General features: G+C 29.9%; 1 protein-coding gene across 1 annotated transcript; it reads right to left on the minus strand.

The window, feature by feature from the left end:
• Nucleotides 1-5,652: 5,652 nt before the first annotated feature.
• On the minus strand, nt 5,653-18,432 carry LOC129984760 (techylectin-like protein). The gene is made up of 6 exons (XM_056094712.1): nt 18,267-18,432; nt 14,992-15,137; nt 13,979-14,148; nt 9,111-9,216; nt 8,301-8,465; nt 5,653-6,096 (listed from the first exon to the last, which is right to left on the minus strand). Coding segments are annotated over exons 1-6 (858 nt in total). The 5' UTR covers nt 18,269-18,432; the 3' UTR covers nt 5,653-5,827.
• Between the last annotated feature and the right edge of the window lie 342 nt (nt 18,433-18,774).

Genomic DNA, 18,774 nt, shown 5'->3' on the forward strand with positions numbered 1-18,774 from the left:
ACATAAAGAGCTCAACTTTGATAAAATCTGGAAGTTTCTGTTATTACTCTGAATATTTCGAATCGTATTGAGCTCCGTCGAATAAATAACTGATTGAATGGAAACGTTCTTGCTTTATTCATGCTCATTTGCATAACAAAAGATTAATTGCTTTTGTTCATGTTGTTCCTAAGGGAAATTACTTCAATAAATGATAAGTTCCGCAAATCAATAATGATATATTATAGCATTCTTTATGAATTTTAATTATACGATAACTAAATTACATGATTTTGCTTTTTTTAGACTAAAAAAATTTAAAATCTATCATAAGAATTGTAAGAAGTGAAGTATCTGTATTATTTTTCTCCCTAAATGTTTCCTACGCGACAATCACTAATACATTCAATGAAAAGAATTTAATGACGAGTGGGTCATTTCTGTTTCTCAATATAGAATGAGAAAATGAATAAAAAATTGTCCATTACTTAAAAAACAAATTCACCAAAATGTTCCATTAACATTGTATTTTTTATCGCTTTTGTAATAGAGATATCCACATATATATTCAAAGATTATTTTTAAAAAAAAATTAGCTATTATTTGAGACTCTCGGACAATTTCTCAATGCTAAAAAACGGATTCATGAAAACTGATTTATGCAAATAACATTTGCGCAATGAATGTCGTTTTATATGTTCACTGATATTAGGTAAACGCAACTGTGTACATAATCTGATATCTAATGAGGGGGGGGGGCATGTATTCTCATTTGATCATCGGTTCGATTCATTTTCAGTGTATGCCATGAATAAGATTTGAATAGGGCCTGAAAAAATCAGATTTATACATACATACATACATATATATATATATATATATATATATATATACACGTTTGAACAATACTATGACTATTACCATGACACAGTGTTTAAGAGCTTTGTTGTTTAATTTTGATGTCTATGGTTACTGTGCTAGTTAATTTTTTTCACCTTCTATGTAATTAAAAAATTAATTACGAAATTATAATATTAAATAATCGGTTTTGATAAAAAAAAATCAGATTTTTATCAAGAATTGGTATTTTCACCCCTTTATCTGCTATATGGAATAATAATAACTATGAATATAATATATGATATTTAACATAAATAAAGCCTCATAAAGTTTCATAGTAACTTAAGTTTTGCTGAAAAAAATTATGAAAATAAATTAACATTTTCAGTCAAAATGGAACAATTATTTTGCATCTTTTTTTTTAATTACATAGTGTAAAAAAACTGTTGCCGACTACAGAATTATTTTAGAGACTTCGCGATAGGAAACAGATTGTGTGGATTTGATAAAACTTACAAAACATAGAAGTTGTTTAAAAAAATGGAACAGTTTTTTTTATCTTAATTATTAAACTTAGACATATATGTGGTGTCCGGAGCGTCATCCTGGCAACGCTCGCGTCATCACTAAACTCCGCCAATAAGAAACCGTCTGATTTCCCACTCTCAGAACCCTGTAAATTCCAATCATGTAAAAAAACGTTCTTCATTATAAAACGGCCCAGCCTTTCGTTTTTTTTTTTTTTTTTTTTTGCACCTTCGATAGATATCCTTTTCAAGTTTCAGCAGTTTGGCGTTTTCGAGTTAAACAATTCGTTTGTTCGTTTTTAGAGATACTATCATGATCTCCTAGTAGCACACAAAAATTGTATAATATTGTATCGCATTGATCAATATTCGCAATATTGTTTAATATTGTGGAATATTGTTTTATATCATATAATATCGCATAATATTGTGCAACAGGATGTGTTACCTGAGCCTGGGATACAAATCAGTTCTAAGAATTTAATCTTGTTTTGAGAGAACAACAATTTTTGTTGGATTAATGCAACTAATCAAGCGCGTTTATTAATAATATTAATACGAACTTGTGAAACTTGTAAGATATCTGTGAATAAGACATAATCAATGCCTGTCTGTACAAATCTGGAAAAAGAAGATTGATAGTTCTTCGCATGTAAAAGTGCTGTTGAGATCAGAGACTGATCAGGAAATTTGTTGTTCTATTGTTGTGTGATAGCCGCAGCGCAGATAATTCCTTTCTCCTTGTTTCTGCGTCATTTGTAATCAAAACTTTATTACTCCACGCAAATGTTTCATGAGCTTGAAAAAAGCTTTCTTATGACTTTATTCGATAAACGTTTATTTTGAAATGTAAATTTATGGGAATGAATTTGAACAGAATTGAAACTATCAGCTGCCGAATGATTTTTTAATAGGGTTTCCAACACTTTACTGCACTACTCGTGGCAAATTCAAATCTTTCGTTGATTTTAGGATATTTTTTAAGAATCAAAGTCTAAGATTAAATGGTTGTAAGAGACTTTAAAATTGTTTTAGAATTCAGATAATATTTCGAAAACACGGAATACTAAAGTGCAAGACCAACAATAAATTTACTATTTTCTTTTTGATACATTATACCTTTTCTCTTGTAACATGTTCCTACTTCTAGAAAATATCATGTTCGCTATGATTACTTTCAAAACGGATCCAATAATTTGTTGTTAGGAGCAAAATAAAAACAAGTATTTTTACAGTTTTTACAGTTTATAGTTTTTTTCCAAAATTTTGATCAGATATTCCTTTGATCTTCAGGATATGAGAACCGAGAAATTTACCCCTCTGAAAGGGAAGCTTGAATTCTTAATCTTCCCCCATAAAAATTCGGAAAAATTAAACTGTAAAACGATCACACCTTACTTGTAAAAGTTATAACATGATTTTTTGTAAATATAGTTAATTAATTAGTCTATACATTATTATATTAGATTAATATCTATATCTAGCACAGCTTTCCTCTAATAAGATATATTACATAAAATACTAGTAAAATATGAAATTCTATCTAATATTTTTTATTTAATTACGTTAGATGGATATTTAATCCAACTATGAATTTTGAAATGTAAAAATTATAATTTCCTATTTAATGAAATATTTGATATACTGTATTATTCTATGTTTGGTTTTATCAGTCATGCTCTTAAAAGGCTATGTGTTCTTTAATTTCACTTTAAAACAATTCTGTACATTTCTTTGTGGAAAAGAAAAAAGATAGTTTAAAATCAAAACTTTCTAAACATTAATAAAAGAAAAATGCTTTAATAATGCAAAATTTAGAACATGTAACCATCAAAAACGGGGAAGAAGACTGAAATAACGTTTACACTGCAGCTCAATATAATTCTTTTTATTTAAGGGGATGGCGAACTCTATTAGACATTTTTGAGAATTATTCTTATATAGATTAAATTTTTATCTCTATATATTAAAATACAAATACGTCAAACTTCTTTTTAATAAACTTTTTAAAACTAATTATTATTATTTTTAATTAAAAGGTGTATATTTTTGAAAATTTCAAAATATTTCAGATGATTTAATTTTTAATTTTCTTTTTATTATTTTTTTCTTATAACCCAAAAAAATGAAATTGTGTATAATTTTGTAATTCCTATTAAATGCTAATTTTTTAGAAATATTGTTTTTCACACTTATTGAATTTTCATAAGAATTTTATGTCTTTCGAAACTAAAATTGACTTTTAAATATCTAAAAAAATCTATTCTATCTATTCGTCTGTTCTTCATCAAATAGAATTGAAATCCCAATTATCAATTTTATTTAATTAAGTTAAAAAATTAAGACATCTGGAGCATGTCAAAGATGTTTAAATCCAATTGCAGAATCATTTTGAGGAAAATAATTAAAACGTGCTTTTTTTTTTCTCTAGGCCTTTAAATTTCGTTTTATTGAAAAATATACCTTATAACACTAATTTAGTTGAATGCAAACTTACATTTGGGCGAGGAAATGATAAAAATAAACATTCATGTTTCTGTCCATTTTTGTTTATTTCAAAATCCACTGTCCCCTTAAAACTATTGTTGGGATTAAAGGTTTTTTTCCATCTAGATAGTGTAGAATAATATAATTCTGTAGAATAATGTGATAATGATTACATAATATCACCATCTTCTCCGACGACGCATATTGCCACGGTATTAAAGATTATAATTTTGGCATCGATAATTCTTGCACTGGACAGAGCAGCAGTCGGGTCTACAACTTTGTACCCTGGATCGATCGACATTTTAATGATGAATAGTAAAATTTTTGGGGCATGGAAAATTACATTGCCTATCCAATCTGTTCTTATGTTTTCAATACACGCTTAGGGTAGAATTATCTATGAAAACTTTACAGAATTGAAGCCTATTTCTATATATAAAAAAGATGAAGAAATGGGCTATAGAATGGACGTTTCAGAGGTAGATGACAATTCTCCTCTGAAATTTTGTCTCCAATCCACCCTTACTAATTTTATGAAAAGATATCATGTGATTGCAAACATAGAAAAACTGTTTTTCTACAAATTGTGTTGAATCATCATGCAAAAATATCTGAACCATGGCTATAATATTTTTAATTCAAAACTTCAGCATTACACCTTATACAAGCAAATATTAGGCGAATGCTTCAAACTGAGCACTAATACTTTGCAACAGGTTAATCTATTGATTTCTTGTAGTAGGGCATTACGATCCTGCAATAAGAGGATAACTATCGTACGATACTTAATTTTATGTAATACGCCGAATTCCATTAAACTCTGTCCAGATATTAGATAATCGGTAATTATCGTTATTAACCTTTTTATTTTCTCATATACTATGAACACGAGAAAGTAAAAAAAAAAAAAATCATTGCATTATAAATTATACGAATATCAATGTACTATAAATCATACTGGATTTATAATACATTGATACTTGTAGAAATTATATGTTAATAAATCACATTTAGTCGTTTTACTTAAAACAAGTTGTCATGCAAAACCGATAGGAAATTACTTCAAAACTTAAAAATTGTTAAGGAAAATAAACTTTTGCTTGCTTGTAAGCGAAGTATGCAAACACTATTTTGGGAAAGTATTCTAATTCGAACTTGAGATTTGGACGAATCTTCACGTTTCATACCTCCTTGAATCCGAAAAACGCGTGTCTCGTAAAACGTATTTTTTTGTTGTTATCACATATCAGCAATTAATCGCCAAAGATGGCATTATAATAAATATTTTCATAAATATTATTTGCCTGTGTTATGCGTTTAATAGTTGTACAAGTACATTTATTCGAGAGAATGTGAGAAAACTTCAAGGAAACGATTTTTCTTCCAGCCTTTGGAATAAATCCCTTGGACCAATCGGAATCGCTCAAAACATTAGAGATATATAATTCCAACTCAGATTAAAAATCACTTAGATGAGATGGTAAGAGTTTATTCTTAAATTACTTCGGATTAAGCATGACTTAAAAATATGGTCTAAGAATTACCACGCCATATGTCTGAAGGGATGTAGGTATAACTTCACATATAGGCATTGAAAATAGAAATCTCTCTATTTGATGTTGAAGCAATCCAATCACAATTTTAGAAATATATTAGTGTTCGCAAGTATCAATCTACACTAGGTGCCCTATACCAAACAAAAAATTAATAAAAAAAATCAGAGAATACCTGATTTTTTATACATCATTGAGACTATTTTTAAAATTCTTTGTTAGAGTTTGGACAAGAGATCACATAAAGTAACTAACATCAACGCTCCATTAATCAGAAAATTTTATTAAAAACTAAGGAAAATACATCACTCGTAATCAATTATCAAAACAGTCCTAATTATTAAGACTGATTTCAAGTTTAATTAGAAAAATAAGTGTCAAGCTAATAAGAGATTTAAAAGTAGGTGTCAGAGATTTGGAGGCGTATTCACAGTTATATCATTTTTTGATAAAATTACTTGGACGTATCTTCATTTCAGTAAACTCAAGCGACTCGTTCATATTCTTACAGCTGTACCAGTTGACACCATCGGCAACACTTTCATGGTATCCCTTCCAATATAGGCCATTCAGATTTGAATGATGACAGTTGTTATACCACCAGGCACCTTTGCGCGTCAACGCACAGTTCCCGTTTTTATAGTTGTCGTTATCTACATCTTTAGTAGAAAATTTCGCGTTGTCGTGGTGCGCGACAATCGAATCTCCTGCAAAGTGTGATTAAGATTCTAAAATGCAGTAAATCAGTAACCATTCAGAAAATAATACGAAGATTGAGAAAAATTCATGAATTTTTTTTTTCAAATGTTAATTTTTCTTTTAAAGAAACTAGATCTAACTAAAATACTTTTATCCAATGCAATGTATCCTGAAAACTACTTTATAGGAATAGTTATTTAATTCGTTTTCTTCCCCGTGTCCTGAGAATGAAATATTTATATATTCTTGCATCGGAACTGCGCCTCCTGCTCGTCTTCGCTTGCCAATCTTGATGTTGTCGGATATTGTACGCATTGTTTTTAAACTCCACTGGACATTCGTTCAATGCTAGAAGCTTAATCTTTCCATGATGAGAACATACATTATTCGTTCGGCTTACTTTCGATTCAATATTCAAAGTCCCACCACACTAGTAGCACAAAAATATTGTACAATATTGTATGATCAATATTCTCAATATTGTATAATATTGTGAAATATTGATTAATATCATATAATGTCACAAAATATTGTATAATTTTGAGCATCAGGCGGTGCTACGTGGACATGAGAACATTCTTTGTTAATATCTACAATATCTAAATATTGAATAAATTTTTCTCATTTTGCTGCCAATTTAGCAACTGTTCTTCACAAATTGCCAGATTCTCATTTTTCTTCATCTGATATTCCTAGAAGCCCCATTACTATTTATAGAATAATGCAGGGCTAACACGATGTTGCTTAGATATTTAAGAGATTGATTACGTAATAAAAATTAAGAGAGAGATTACGTAATAAAAATTTTCATTAAATATTTCAAACAATATTGGCAAAACAGATCTCAAATATTATGGTCAGGTGACTCGCTATTTATCAATATCAAAGAAAACGCAATGTTTACATAATTTTTTGATATAATAGATTGATATATTTGTATATACACTGGTGTGCAAAACTTAAGCAACATGTGGGGTTTTTTTTTGCTATATAGATATGATTGTCTGTTCAAGAGAAAGAACAACAAGCAGATGTACCTTAGTATGGGATATGCCCTCCCCTTTCTGTAATGTTTGTTTTACACCGTCTTTCCATACTGAGTACAAAATTGTTCAACAGTTCTTGAGGTAAGAGTGCCTATTCCTCAATCAGCATCTGTTTCTGTTTTTGGGTGCTCCTCGGAGGATGTAATGGTGCTTGTTTTTGTATAATTATCTTTAATTTTGTGATACTAATTTTATCTCCAAAACCTCAATTTCCTGGGATTTTCGGGTCACGAGGGGTCAGTTTGTTGGACGAAAGTCAGACCCCTCACAGAAAAAATCCCTGGTTTGAATCCTTGCCTGAGGGTGACCCTTGAGAAACTCTTCAGGCCGGATTCATTATATCTTTCTTTTTGATTCTTTGGCTGTATACTTAATATTTAATTCTAATAATTCTTCTAATTTGGTTGAATTTATTTGTGTTTTAGTTGTAGCAGCATTAGTGCTCTCTAAATACAATGTATATTTTATTATATAGATTCAGGAAATATTATATAGATAAATTTTCATATTGATCATTTTTGGATTGATAGTTTCTTTAATCAGTTAGCTTAAACTGAAAAAAAAAAGTTTAAACAACTATACACATCAAAATGGGTGTTATACTGTTTTAATTTTTTCATAACTTTATTATCAACTACTGTGATTAAATCAATCAAATTTTGGTTCCAGTCGAGTGCTGCCATCTGGAACCTAAATAAATAAAAAAGCTGATTTGCAAATTCCTTAATTAAGAAGATCAGTTTCATTAAGATTGGAAAAATATCTGTGGACTTTTATAGAGAATGCACATACGCATGCGGACTTATATAGAGGGATGTGGTATAATAATTAATGAATATTCTGACTTTTGTTGTTACTTGGATACAGAAGAAAAAAAATGTTTCTTCTGATATAGTTTATTAAATTAATTTAAATTCAGTTATATAGACAAAGTAGCGGAACCGTTAAACTATTAGAACTAACTTTAAAAATTCAATTTCCAAATATTTTTTAGCGCTCAGAATGTATATAAAAATTTAAAATGTTATTAGTATACATAAAATGTACATAACAACATGTACAAGTACATAAAATGACCATTCTAATGTTTGTTAACATTATGAAATTCTTTTTCAAATTCATCAGAAGAATAGAATTCACGATATTTTAAAATGGGCTTTTCGAACCTGCGTTGCCTGAATAATTTTTGATATGCAGCGTATAATTGTGATCTTCATCGTCGATCCAGAAAGTATCGTACAGAGCATACTTCGCTTCTCCATCAACAACTTTCAAATCAAATCGAATTGAGTACAAACGTTGACTGGTCAAGGCAAATATGTTATCGTTCCCTGAAAAAACAATAAATTGATTAATTTAATCATTATATTAGAAGTAATATGATTGAAAATAACAGTTAATATGCTTCAAAGGCGAGGAAATATTATATATGAATAGATTCTGTGCTGTCTTGAAAAATGTGTTAAATTGCTTTCCTTTAGATGCAGATATTTCTTAAAATGCCTTACCAAATCAAAAGTAGATAAAAAGCAGTAAAAATTTAATTTGAAACATTTCATGCATAAAGCTATAAAGGAATTACGTGATATCAAGACAAAGGCGTGGCATTTCAAACTTTTCTATTTAAAAAAAATAATACAGCTTTCTAGAAGACAAGCATTATTCCGGAATAAAATAAAATTATCTTGAAAAATCTGTTAATTGCTTTCCTTCAGATGCAGATATTTCTTAAATCATCTTACCAAACCAAAAGTAGATAAAAGTAGTAAAAATTGAAAGGTTGAGACATTACATCCAGAAAACTATATAGGAATTACGTGAAATCAAGACAAAGACGTGTCATTTCAAACTTTTCGGTTAAAAAAAATAACATAGCTTTATATCACACCAGCAATATTCCGGAATAAAATAAAATTATCTTGAAAAATCTGTTAATTGCTTTCCTTCAGATGCAGATATTTCTTGAAACATCTTACCAAACCAAAAATCTTTTTCAATATCACCGAAGCCTTTCTTGTAACTTTCCCAGTCTTTGAAGAAATAATCTCGGGCTCTACCGAAATCTCCTCTTCGTTGAATTACCTATGAAAAATCAGTACATGTGTTGATGAAATGACTTTCAATTTTAATATAAAAAACACATTAAAAAGTCATATATTCAGCAACACATTTTTGGATTTATAATGCAAAAAAAAAACCAATAACATAAAGAAGATATCTTATGAATATAACATATGGTAATAAAATAATCCTATTATAAATCCAGTAGTTTTTTTATAGTACTTAAATTTATCACCCTTGTTTGAAAAACATTTTAAATCAGATTTCACTAACTTGAATATCTGCAGACGATTCTTAGATACTTAATTTTTAATTTAAAAAATGGTAGAGGCAAGTTAAAAAAAAGTTTAAAAAATATTTTTATCTATTATGCAGTAATTTAAAACTTAAAAATATCTAGCGTTTCTTTTTTGACCAAGATATGTCATTAAAATATATCTTCGGCACCTTTATGCTATCCTCATAAAGCAAAACCACACCTTAAAAAGCAGGGCAACAATATATGTGCTTTTTATGAAAATAAAAGATTTTAATAGAGTAAAAAAGCTTTGAAAAAAAAAAAAAGAAACATCATTAAATTTCTTATTCCGGACCAAAATGAATATTACTTGCCATATACAGGTAGAAAGTCATATTTTTTTTACTCATTTAATAACAAATTTATTCAGAACTATCAGTTGTTTCTAATAGGTGTGTTAGATTATTTTCATAACAGCAGATACTGTCAGACTTTGTCCTTGAGGTGATGAAAGTTAATGAAGTCAAAGCGGAAAATAAAAACATAAAACAAAACTGTAAACTTGATGCAAAAATAATTTTGATTTTAATTGTTTTTTGTGATTTTGATAATAAATAATTAAAACACCAAAATCATCTTAATTAATTTAAACAAGTATCTTTTCAATAATACAAATTTTATTGCCATGCATTTTTTTATATTTGGTTTTAATTAATTTTAAGAAATATAATTAATTTTATTTCAGAAGAATATGATTGTGATCTACAAATAACAAAAATCCAAAGAGAAAAGAGAAAGAGAAAAAAACTTGAAAGGTTAAATATATAATTTCATGGCATATAAAAATCAAGATAGTTTACATCATCAGAAATAATTCATTTGAAACTTCTAGATATACAGGGTGATTCAAAATTCAGGAAATCGATTTCACATAGGAAAATATGTCCACAAATGTACGCATGTATATGTAGAGAGCGCTGTTTGTACCTAACCAGTTTAGCTCACCCGACAACTCCGCAAATTATGCGAAAGTGGTTCATTGCACAGTAACATACAGGGAGAAGACGACTGTCCTACTGTCCATCGAAGATAACCCGAATACCAGTACACGAGAAATTTTTCAAGCAGTTTGGGGTCTCTCAATCTGCAGTGTCGCGGATATTGCAAGAAGAATGCAAATGCGCTGTGAATCCTGTTGTTAGTAAATGGTGGCAATTTTGATTACTTACTTTTTATCTTGTTGGAATAAAAATCACATTCGTTACCACTTAAATTTGCTATTTCTTTGTGTTCACTTTACTTGTCCATGCAATTCATGTTTGCGGACATACTTTCCTAAGTGAAATCGGTTTATTGGCGTATTCCCTACTTTCCCACGAAATTTGAACAAAGTTTTGAATCACCCTGTATATGTTTGATACTTTCTATACTTGGAGCGACAACAATTAAGATGAAAATCATTTGAAATCACATTTTCTTCCGTGTTGATTTTAAATTCCTTATAATAGAAACTGCACAACAAATTCATTTTTCTCCAACTATCTAACTAAAAAGAAACCATTGTTACAGACTTCCCGCCGTTTCAAACATATAAACAGTCTAAACGTATTCACAATTGAGCGAATCAGCGAAAAAACGCTTTGATTTCAACCGGAAAATAATTAATTAAAATCAATTGAGAAGAAATTTAGCTTTTTATTGTTCTAAATTAAGGAATATCCTGGTATAATAACTTCAAAAAATTTGAAAAGTAAACTGAATTATAATGTCATATACGGGAATTTTTGGTTTGTTTTTTAAAAATTTTCGTAAAAAGTGACTAATATATATATATATATATTTCAAAATTCAGTAAATTATGTCAGAAGCGTAACAAAACTTGTAAATCTTCATTGTTGGTTCTTTTCAACTATGCAAATTCTTTTCTACAATTCACTAGGAGTCATATTAAGGACAAACAGGGCGAAAAATGATCGAAAACAATATAAAGCATTGAATAAAAGAATGTCTAGATTCTCGGGCTCCAAGATGCATTGAGCTACTATTACAATCCCCTATAAACCAAATTTCTTGTCTATAAGAAAGTTAGATTTGTCTGCATACCGCAGACATACGTGCATACATCCATGCACTTTCTATTACAGGCATGGATTATTTTGATCTTATCTTTTAAGTTTTCATATATTCTTTTATAAGAATCATACAAAGAGAAAGTAATATTGTAATAAAGTAAAATCCTGAGCACTCCGGACATTCAGAGTCTTTTCCAAAGCCCAGAATCTTAATAAGGGGGGGGGGCATAACACCTTTATCAGGTAGAATGCGAGAAAGCTTTGTGGAAACTACTATTAACACTGGCTACATTTTATTATACTTTTTTGTGCCTTTTTGATATTCTTTTGTGTCTGGTGCATACATTATTTTGAAAAGAATTTTATAATCGTTTCTGCTTTTTTTTTATGTACTTTTTTCTGGCTTTACTTTTGTTACATATCTGTAGGGCCTGGTGGTAAGGTCTCGAAATCGGAGGGTTTCAGGTTCGAACCCGATTTCATCAAAGAACCGTCGTGCATGCTAAATGCGTCCGAGCCAAACGTCCACCCGCTGGCGTGGTGTGGAGAGGGGGGGGGATGCCAGCTCAGGTATCATCGTCATCTGACCGCGGTTCAAAATTACGAGCTCCGCTTCAAAATAGCATTAGTACTGTTTTAAAACGGGATTAAAACTAACTAAGCTACATATCTGTATTTATTTTTCATTTCTTTTACTCTTAGTATTTTTGGAATAGTATACCAATTAATTTTAAATGCATTTAAATTCCTTGAAAGCAATTTTTTTGCAATCGTTTTTTTTAAATTCCATGCATGTTATCGTTACTTATGCCACTTGCCACGGACAAGCCCGCTGTTCGAAGACAGCCGATTTAAGCCTATGGGGAGCGCCTCTTGTTTGTATCGTAGAGCCAATTAGGGTCAAGAGTACGACTTAACTACACACACGTCACAACCCTTCTTACGGGACGGACTTCATTCCCGCATCCCCAGATCGTAATTTAAATCTGAATCAGAGAACGATCACCCCTGATCCAGTACCCCCAGTGGTATTACTCTTGGCATGGAGAACTTTGTGACCATGAGAGATTTATACGCGCGTCAGTCACCAAGCACGCGGGGAATCTTCGGGCGGCGGGGTTCGAACTCGCAACCACAAGGACGCGAATCCAACGCCCAACTAACCAGGCTATCCCAGCCCTAATTCCATGTATATATAAGTAAATAAGAATTTCAATGATTTTGGCCTAATGTATGGGGTAACGTTTTTGCTCCAAGATTCAATCATTTTTATACAAAGAAAATTTGAATTGAAAATTTATTGACTTAAAAAATCTTATTTGTATTTAAATTCCCATTACATCGTAAAATACGTAAAATACATGAATATAGACATTGCAATTATTTTCCATTTCCTTTTCTCGTTTAGTTAAGTTATATTAACGTCTCGTTTTAAAGCAACAGTAGGGCTATTTTAAGATGGATCATGTAATTTCGAACCGCGGTCAGAGGACGAGGACGACACCTGAGCTGGAGGTCCCCTCTCCATATTTCAGCACCACACCAGCGGGAGGACGTTTGGCCCCGACGGCTTTGACGTGTACCATACCCGCTTACAGGGCGATTCTTCAATGGAATCTGGTCTCGAACCTCAAGCCCTCAGGCTCCGCAGCTAAAGCCTTACTGCCATGCCACCGCGGTCTCATTTCTTTTTTTAAAAGTACAAGGTAAAATCTATCATACTGAAAGGAAAAAACTCAGGATAGTAAAGATTATACATAAAGATTAATATTTTATTATCTATCAACTTATAATAAAATTTTTAATATACCTATTAATACTTTAATGAAATTTTATCAAATCACGAGCAGAATCTCAAGTCAATGTTTAAAAGCAATGGGAAAATTTTACAGTAATTAAATTTGATCTTAAACAAAATTTAAATATAAACATTTTTTGAATCTAATGCTTTGTTTCAGGACTAAATCATAAATTATTAATCATGATTTGACTGGTTCGAAAAATTTATTCTTTATTATGTTTTAAAGGACATAGTTTAAGTTTACTCGTTCGAAGGCTTCATTTATTCATTCATTTTTTTATTGGATATGATAATCAAATTTCATCAAGGAGTTAATTAATTTAGTTTAGTTATATTAACCTTTCGTTTTAAAGCAACACTACGGCTATTTTTGGGCAAACCTCGTAATTTTGAATCGTAGTCAGGTGAAGAGGACGATACCTGATCTAGAACCTCCTCTCCAAACTTCCACACCACATCAGCAGGAGGACGTTTCGCCCCGACGGATTTAACGTATACCAGACCTACTTACACGACGATTCTTCGATAAAATATTCGATAATAGGTTTCGAATCTAAAACCTTCCGGCTCTGAAAGGGAGACCTTACCACGAAGCCACCGCGGCCTGAGTGTAATTAAAATAACATTGCCAATGAAACAGTAAAATCGCGAATAAAACAATGCATGACATACAGTCCATCCCCCTCCGTTGGTGTCCATGTCGCAATACACCTGAAAAGATTTCTCATCGGACACCCTACTCCGAGGCCAGACGGTGTAGACACCGGTTTCGGAATGCCCATTGCTTAAAACTTCTTCACAGTCTATTGGCTTGGTTATTATTCTTGCAGACGAAGTTGGGCCTGAAATAATTTAAATGCATTAAAAAACATAAATTATAGAAATTTGTAATTTTTTTGGTAAAAAGAAAAATGTGATATTTTTCGTTCTTTTTTTTTTTTTTTTTCAATATTTTCTGCTTTTTAGTTTAAATTCACAATTTATTATAATAAAAAATATGGAATCTGGAAATCAATTTCTTTTTTTATTTGATTACCAAGTGGCATGCTTCGTATGGAATAAAAATTTAATTAAAATTAATATTTGAATTTATGATTAAATTTTGAAAATATGGAAATTAAATTTGAAGATGATGTTGTACCTGAAATTATTTTAATACATTATGATTCTTAAAGACATGAATTACAATTTTTTACCATTTTTTTTATTTTATAAAAAAAGAAAAATATGAAACTATAATACATTTTACAAAATCATTTTTAAAGGTATTTTTATAAAGTACAAAAAAGGAGAAACTTTTGAATGTGGAAATGTTGATTTGAAAGATTAACTGATATTTAAGTCCTAGAAATATTATAATTAAAATAAGAGATGCAGTTGGATCTGCAATAATAAGTTGAATAGCTTAACTAAATTTATAGATAAATTGTTGATTACGTTTGAGCATATTAATATATTAATCCGTTAATAAAACCAATATAAATTCACAAAATTTATACATTCAAGTACTGGAAATGAGTGAAAAACCTGCTGGAAAAATCTATTTTTATGATTTAGTAACCCATTAATCGAAGAAAAAGTGCGTATAAAACAAAATATATTTCCAGTAACAAGAAGAAAAATGCTTTAAGGACTAAATACTTTATGAATACAAAAATAAGCAATTATAAAATAAATCAGCTAACAGACTGGAATGTTAAGCTTTGCTTTAGCAATCATTTCCGTCGCAACGTCCAGTAAGGTGAAGGAGACATCACTGTGGTTACACGCATATACTATGTTTCCAAATACTTGCAAGATTGCAAAGAACACGGAAATAAGATGATAAAACCTAAAAATTATAAATATGAATAGAGCAAATTATATGAGCTACCCGATCAGCATCTAAATATCTAAGATATTTTTTTAAATTGCAGCCAGTCACTACGTTACCATATAACTAAACCGTATAAATAGTGATTATTGTGACTGGCTGTTATGCTCTTTAACTATCCAACTTTTGAGTAAGAAAACAACGGATTCCGTAGAACTATGAAATATATTAACGGTGTTCGTACGTCACAACAATTAAATAAATTATCTATAGTAATGGTTTCGAAAATTTTTATTTCATATGAAATTTTATGATTCCTAGACATTTAATCAAGGGTTATCTGATTCGTTCATCTCAATTTTTTTAAAAATTGCAAAATGTACCTAAAGCATTGGCCGCAACTTCAAAATTTGCACACATTTCTTCAATTTTCTTTCAATTAATTTCGGGAAGTTGTAATTAATTATAGGTAACAGATCAAGATTCTTGGAAAAACCAACGATAATGTATCTAGAGATCATGAAAACAAAAATGTACGAAATCGGTACAATGGATTGGCGAGCACTGTAGAATATTTTCATTGCAAAGAAAACACGGTGCAGTAGTTTTTTTCTCCTCGATTTCTCTGATATACGGAGAGGATTCGGTCACCGATGATGCTTCTAGAGCTCATGTTCTTTCATATGAAATAAAAACAATTGAAATCTGTATATTGGATAATCTAGAGAGCCCTGTAGAATTTTTTTCACTGCCAAGAACACACAGTTTTTCCCCCCTCAATTTTTCTTGGAAACGGAGGGCTACGGAGGGTTGTCTTGGAAGCGGAGGGATGATGTATCTAGAGCTAGCTTTCATATGAAATAAAAATTAGCGAAATCAGTTTAATAATTTATTTTCTCGCGATATTTCTCTAAACTATTTAGTGTATTTCCGATTTATTACTAGTATCAGCAGATTTCGATATTCCTTTTCTTTCTTTTTTTTAAAAATTTGAAATTGTTCGTTAATAAGCTTCTAAACAACCCTAGCAGTTTTCAGTTTTGTATCAAACGTGACTTTATTAACTTCTAAACCCTAACGTGTAACAATGAATCTTTAATAAATTAACAGATACTGCTTATTTTTTATAAAATAAATGCGAATGATTATTATTTATCTTATTTTGAGTACATTTATCATTTATCATTGTATGCGCGTTATTATTTAATACTTATTATTTATATTATCGATTCTTATATTTATATTATAAAATATTATATTTATTTATGTTACTAATACGATAAATAATATAAATAATAATCAATAATCAACTCCCAGATCGTGTTGATAGTTCTTTCGAGGAACTAATGGCAGCAACCTAACAACCCTTTGCTTATTTATTATTTATATAATATGCGCATGATTATTATTTCGCATCAATGCAGATAAACTAACAGATACTGCGCATTTTTTAAACGTTCGTAAACAATCCTCTAAACAACCATAACAATTTTCAGTTTTTTTATTAAATGTGATTTTATTAACTTCTAAACGCCAACGTATAACAGTGAACCCTAATGAAATAACAGATAGTGCGCATTTTTTTTATTAAAAAAGTGGTGATTAACTGATACAAAAATATGGACATAATCGGTAGTCGATTGATTTTCTATCAGCAAAGTGACAAATTCACTCAATTATTTTCAACCTACGAAAGAGAACTATTGGCCATATACAGCGCCGTAAAATCTTTCGACACATGCTGGAAAATCAAAATTCTTCCATATATAAGGGCTAAAAAGTCTTTAATTCATACTTTTATATAAAACCTGAATAAATATAATCCTCGTTAAGTCAAAGAAAGTCAAAATGCCTCCGTGTTGTTCATCAGCTCTGATTATCACGCGGTAATTTGTCCTTGAATACAATCATCTCCTCAGTCACTTCAAGTTGTTCTTTCAGCAGTATGTTGGCAAAAGTCTAAGTATGAACACTTGCGTATAACCGAGTTATTCTTTTTCAAAGCTTTTGTTGTTATTTATGGAATCACAGACTCCATGTCTCTGAAACTGCTTTCCATTTTGAATAATGCAAATAAAAAAAAATAAAGAAAGAAAGAAATATTCTTAAAATAATATTTTAAAATATTGTATTCTTTCTTTTCTTTGTTAAATTCTAACAATTATTAACATTATGTCATTTCGCATTATCTAAACGAAGTAAATACTCATTAAAAGATAGTTTAGGTTTTTCTAATCACATCTTTCCACCATTTAATATTATAACATTTAGCATTTTTAATATTAATATTTTTGGTAACTACTTGATTTTCAGAATGTATTGCGTCTCCAAAATAAATTCCAATGTATTTTACAAAAGACAAATAAATAAATAAAAAATAACAGTGGAGTCACTTTGACTCCATGGCTCTGGCCACGTGAGGAAATTAATGTCTCCAGTTACGGGTTAAAGATGGCAGCTAAATATTACTTCTCTGATATTCACCAGACGAAAGGAATAAATAATACTATTTCTGATGGAGCAGAGAGAATCAAATTTCTGATCCAATTTTTTTAGATTTGAAAAGCCTTGATTAGCTATTTTAGTATTCAAAGGATTACCCTTGAAATTGGCGAGAAAAGGGTTGAAATTTAAATGATTTTTTAAAAATAAAAAACTTTGTAAAATTTTTAAGATACTTTCTTATTAAGTTACTAATGCAAGAAAATCTACCTTTCAAATGTAGTAAATCTAGGCCAATTAAATTGCCTTTCGAACTATTTTTAATCCAATTGTTAATGTCTATGGCGCCAGAGCTTTCAGCAAATAATTTTAAATGCAATCGCGCCATTCTAAATCTATTATGTATTTCAGTGGTTTTAATTATCTACTATCTAACATCAAAAATCCATTTTCTAACTCTCAGGAATCAAAGAATAACTCTCAGGAATTAAACACAGAATGACATTTCCTGACGAACACAAAAATCAATACGAACACAAAATATTCACTGTTACATCTCTAATTATTTTACGAATTTTAATATTTTAAATAGGAAAGAAGCCGATAAGAAATAAAATAAACAATAATTAATATTTAGAGTTATTTACATGATCGAAAAATATATATAAAAATTTTCAAATGAGATAATATAGGAGAAAAACTCACATTTTACAGAAGAGTAGATGTTTCTTATATAAAGAATACAAATTGATTTGATGAGTGAAAATGTTTCAGTGGTGTTTTCCTGCTCTACTGCTGAAATTTCTAAGATGTCTACTTAACCACAGACGTGAAGAAATTTCAGAAGAACAATCTAACAAGCCAAAGTGATCTATTACAACTTCCTTTCCAGGCAGTTTAGAAAGGAAGCAGTTCTTTTGCAACAGCCTGTTATGTTTTCATAATATAGATAACAGCATTTGCTAAGCAATGATTTCTTGATGCCTCTTTTTTAAAATAACTAACGCCTTTTTCTGACCTTGAGGAGACTCAATATTTTAATCAGATTATTGCTTCCTGTTTAGTTGATTACCGAATGTAATACTGTTAATTGAAACTTATTACAGTTTACAATTTATTACAAAATCAACCAACATTCAATTTATAGTTCAATATATGTTCCCTTTTTATTTTCTCGTATACGTAGCAACAGAGACAGTATAGTAATCATCAA

The sequence above is a fragment of the Argiope bruennichi genome, chromosome 9, assembly GCF_947563725.1.
Source record: "Argiope bruennichi chromosome 9, qqArgBrue1.1, whole genome shotgun sequence".
Classification (NCBI taxonomy): Eukaryota; Metazoa; Arthropoda; class Arachnida; order Araneae; family Araneidae; genus Argiope; species Argiope bruennichi.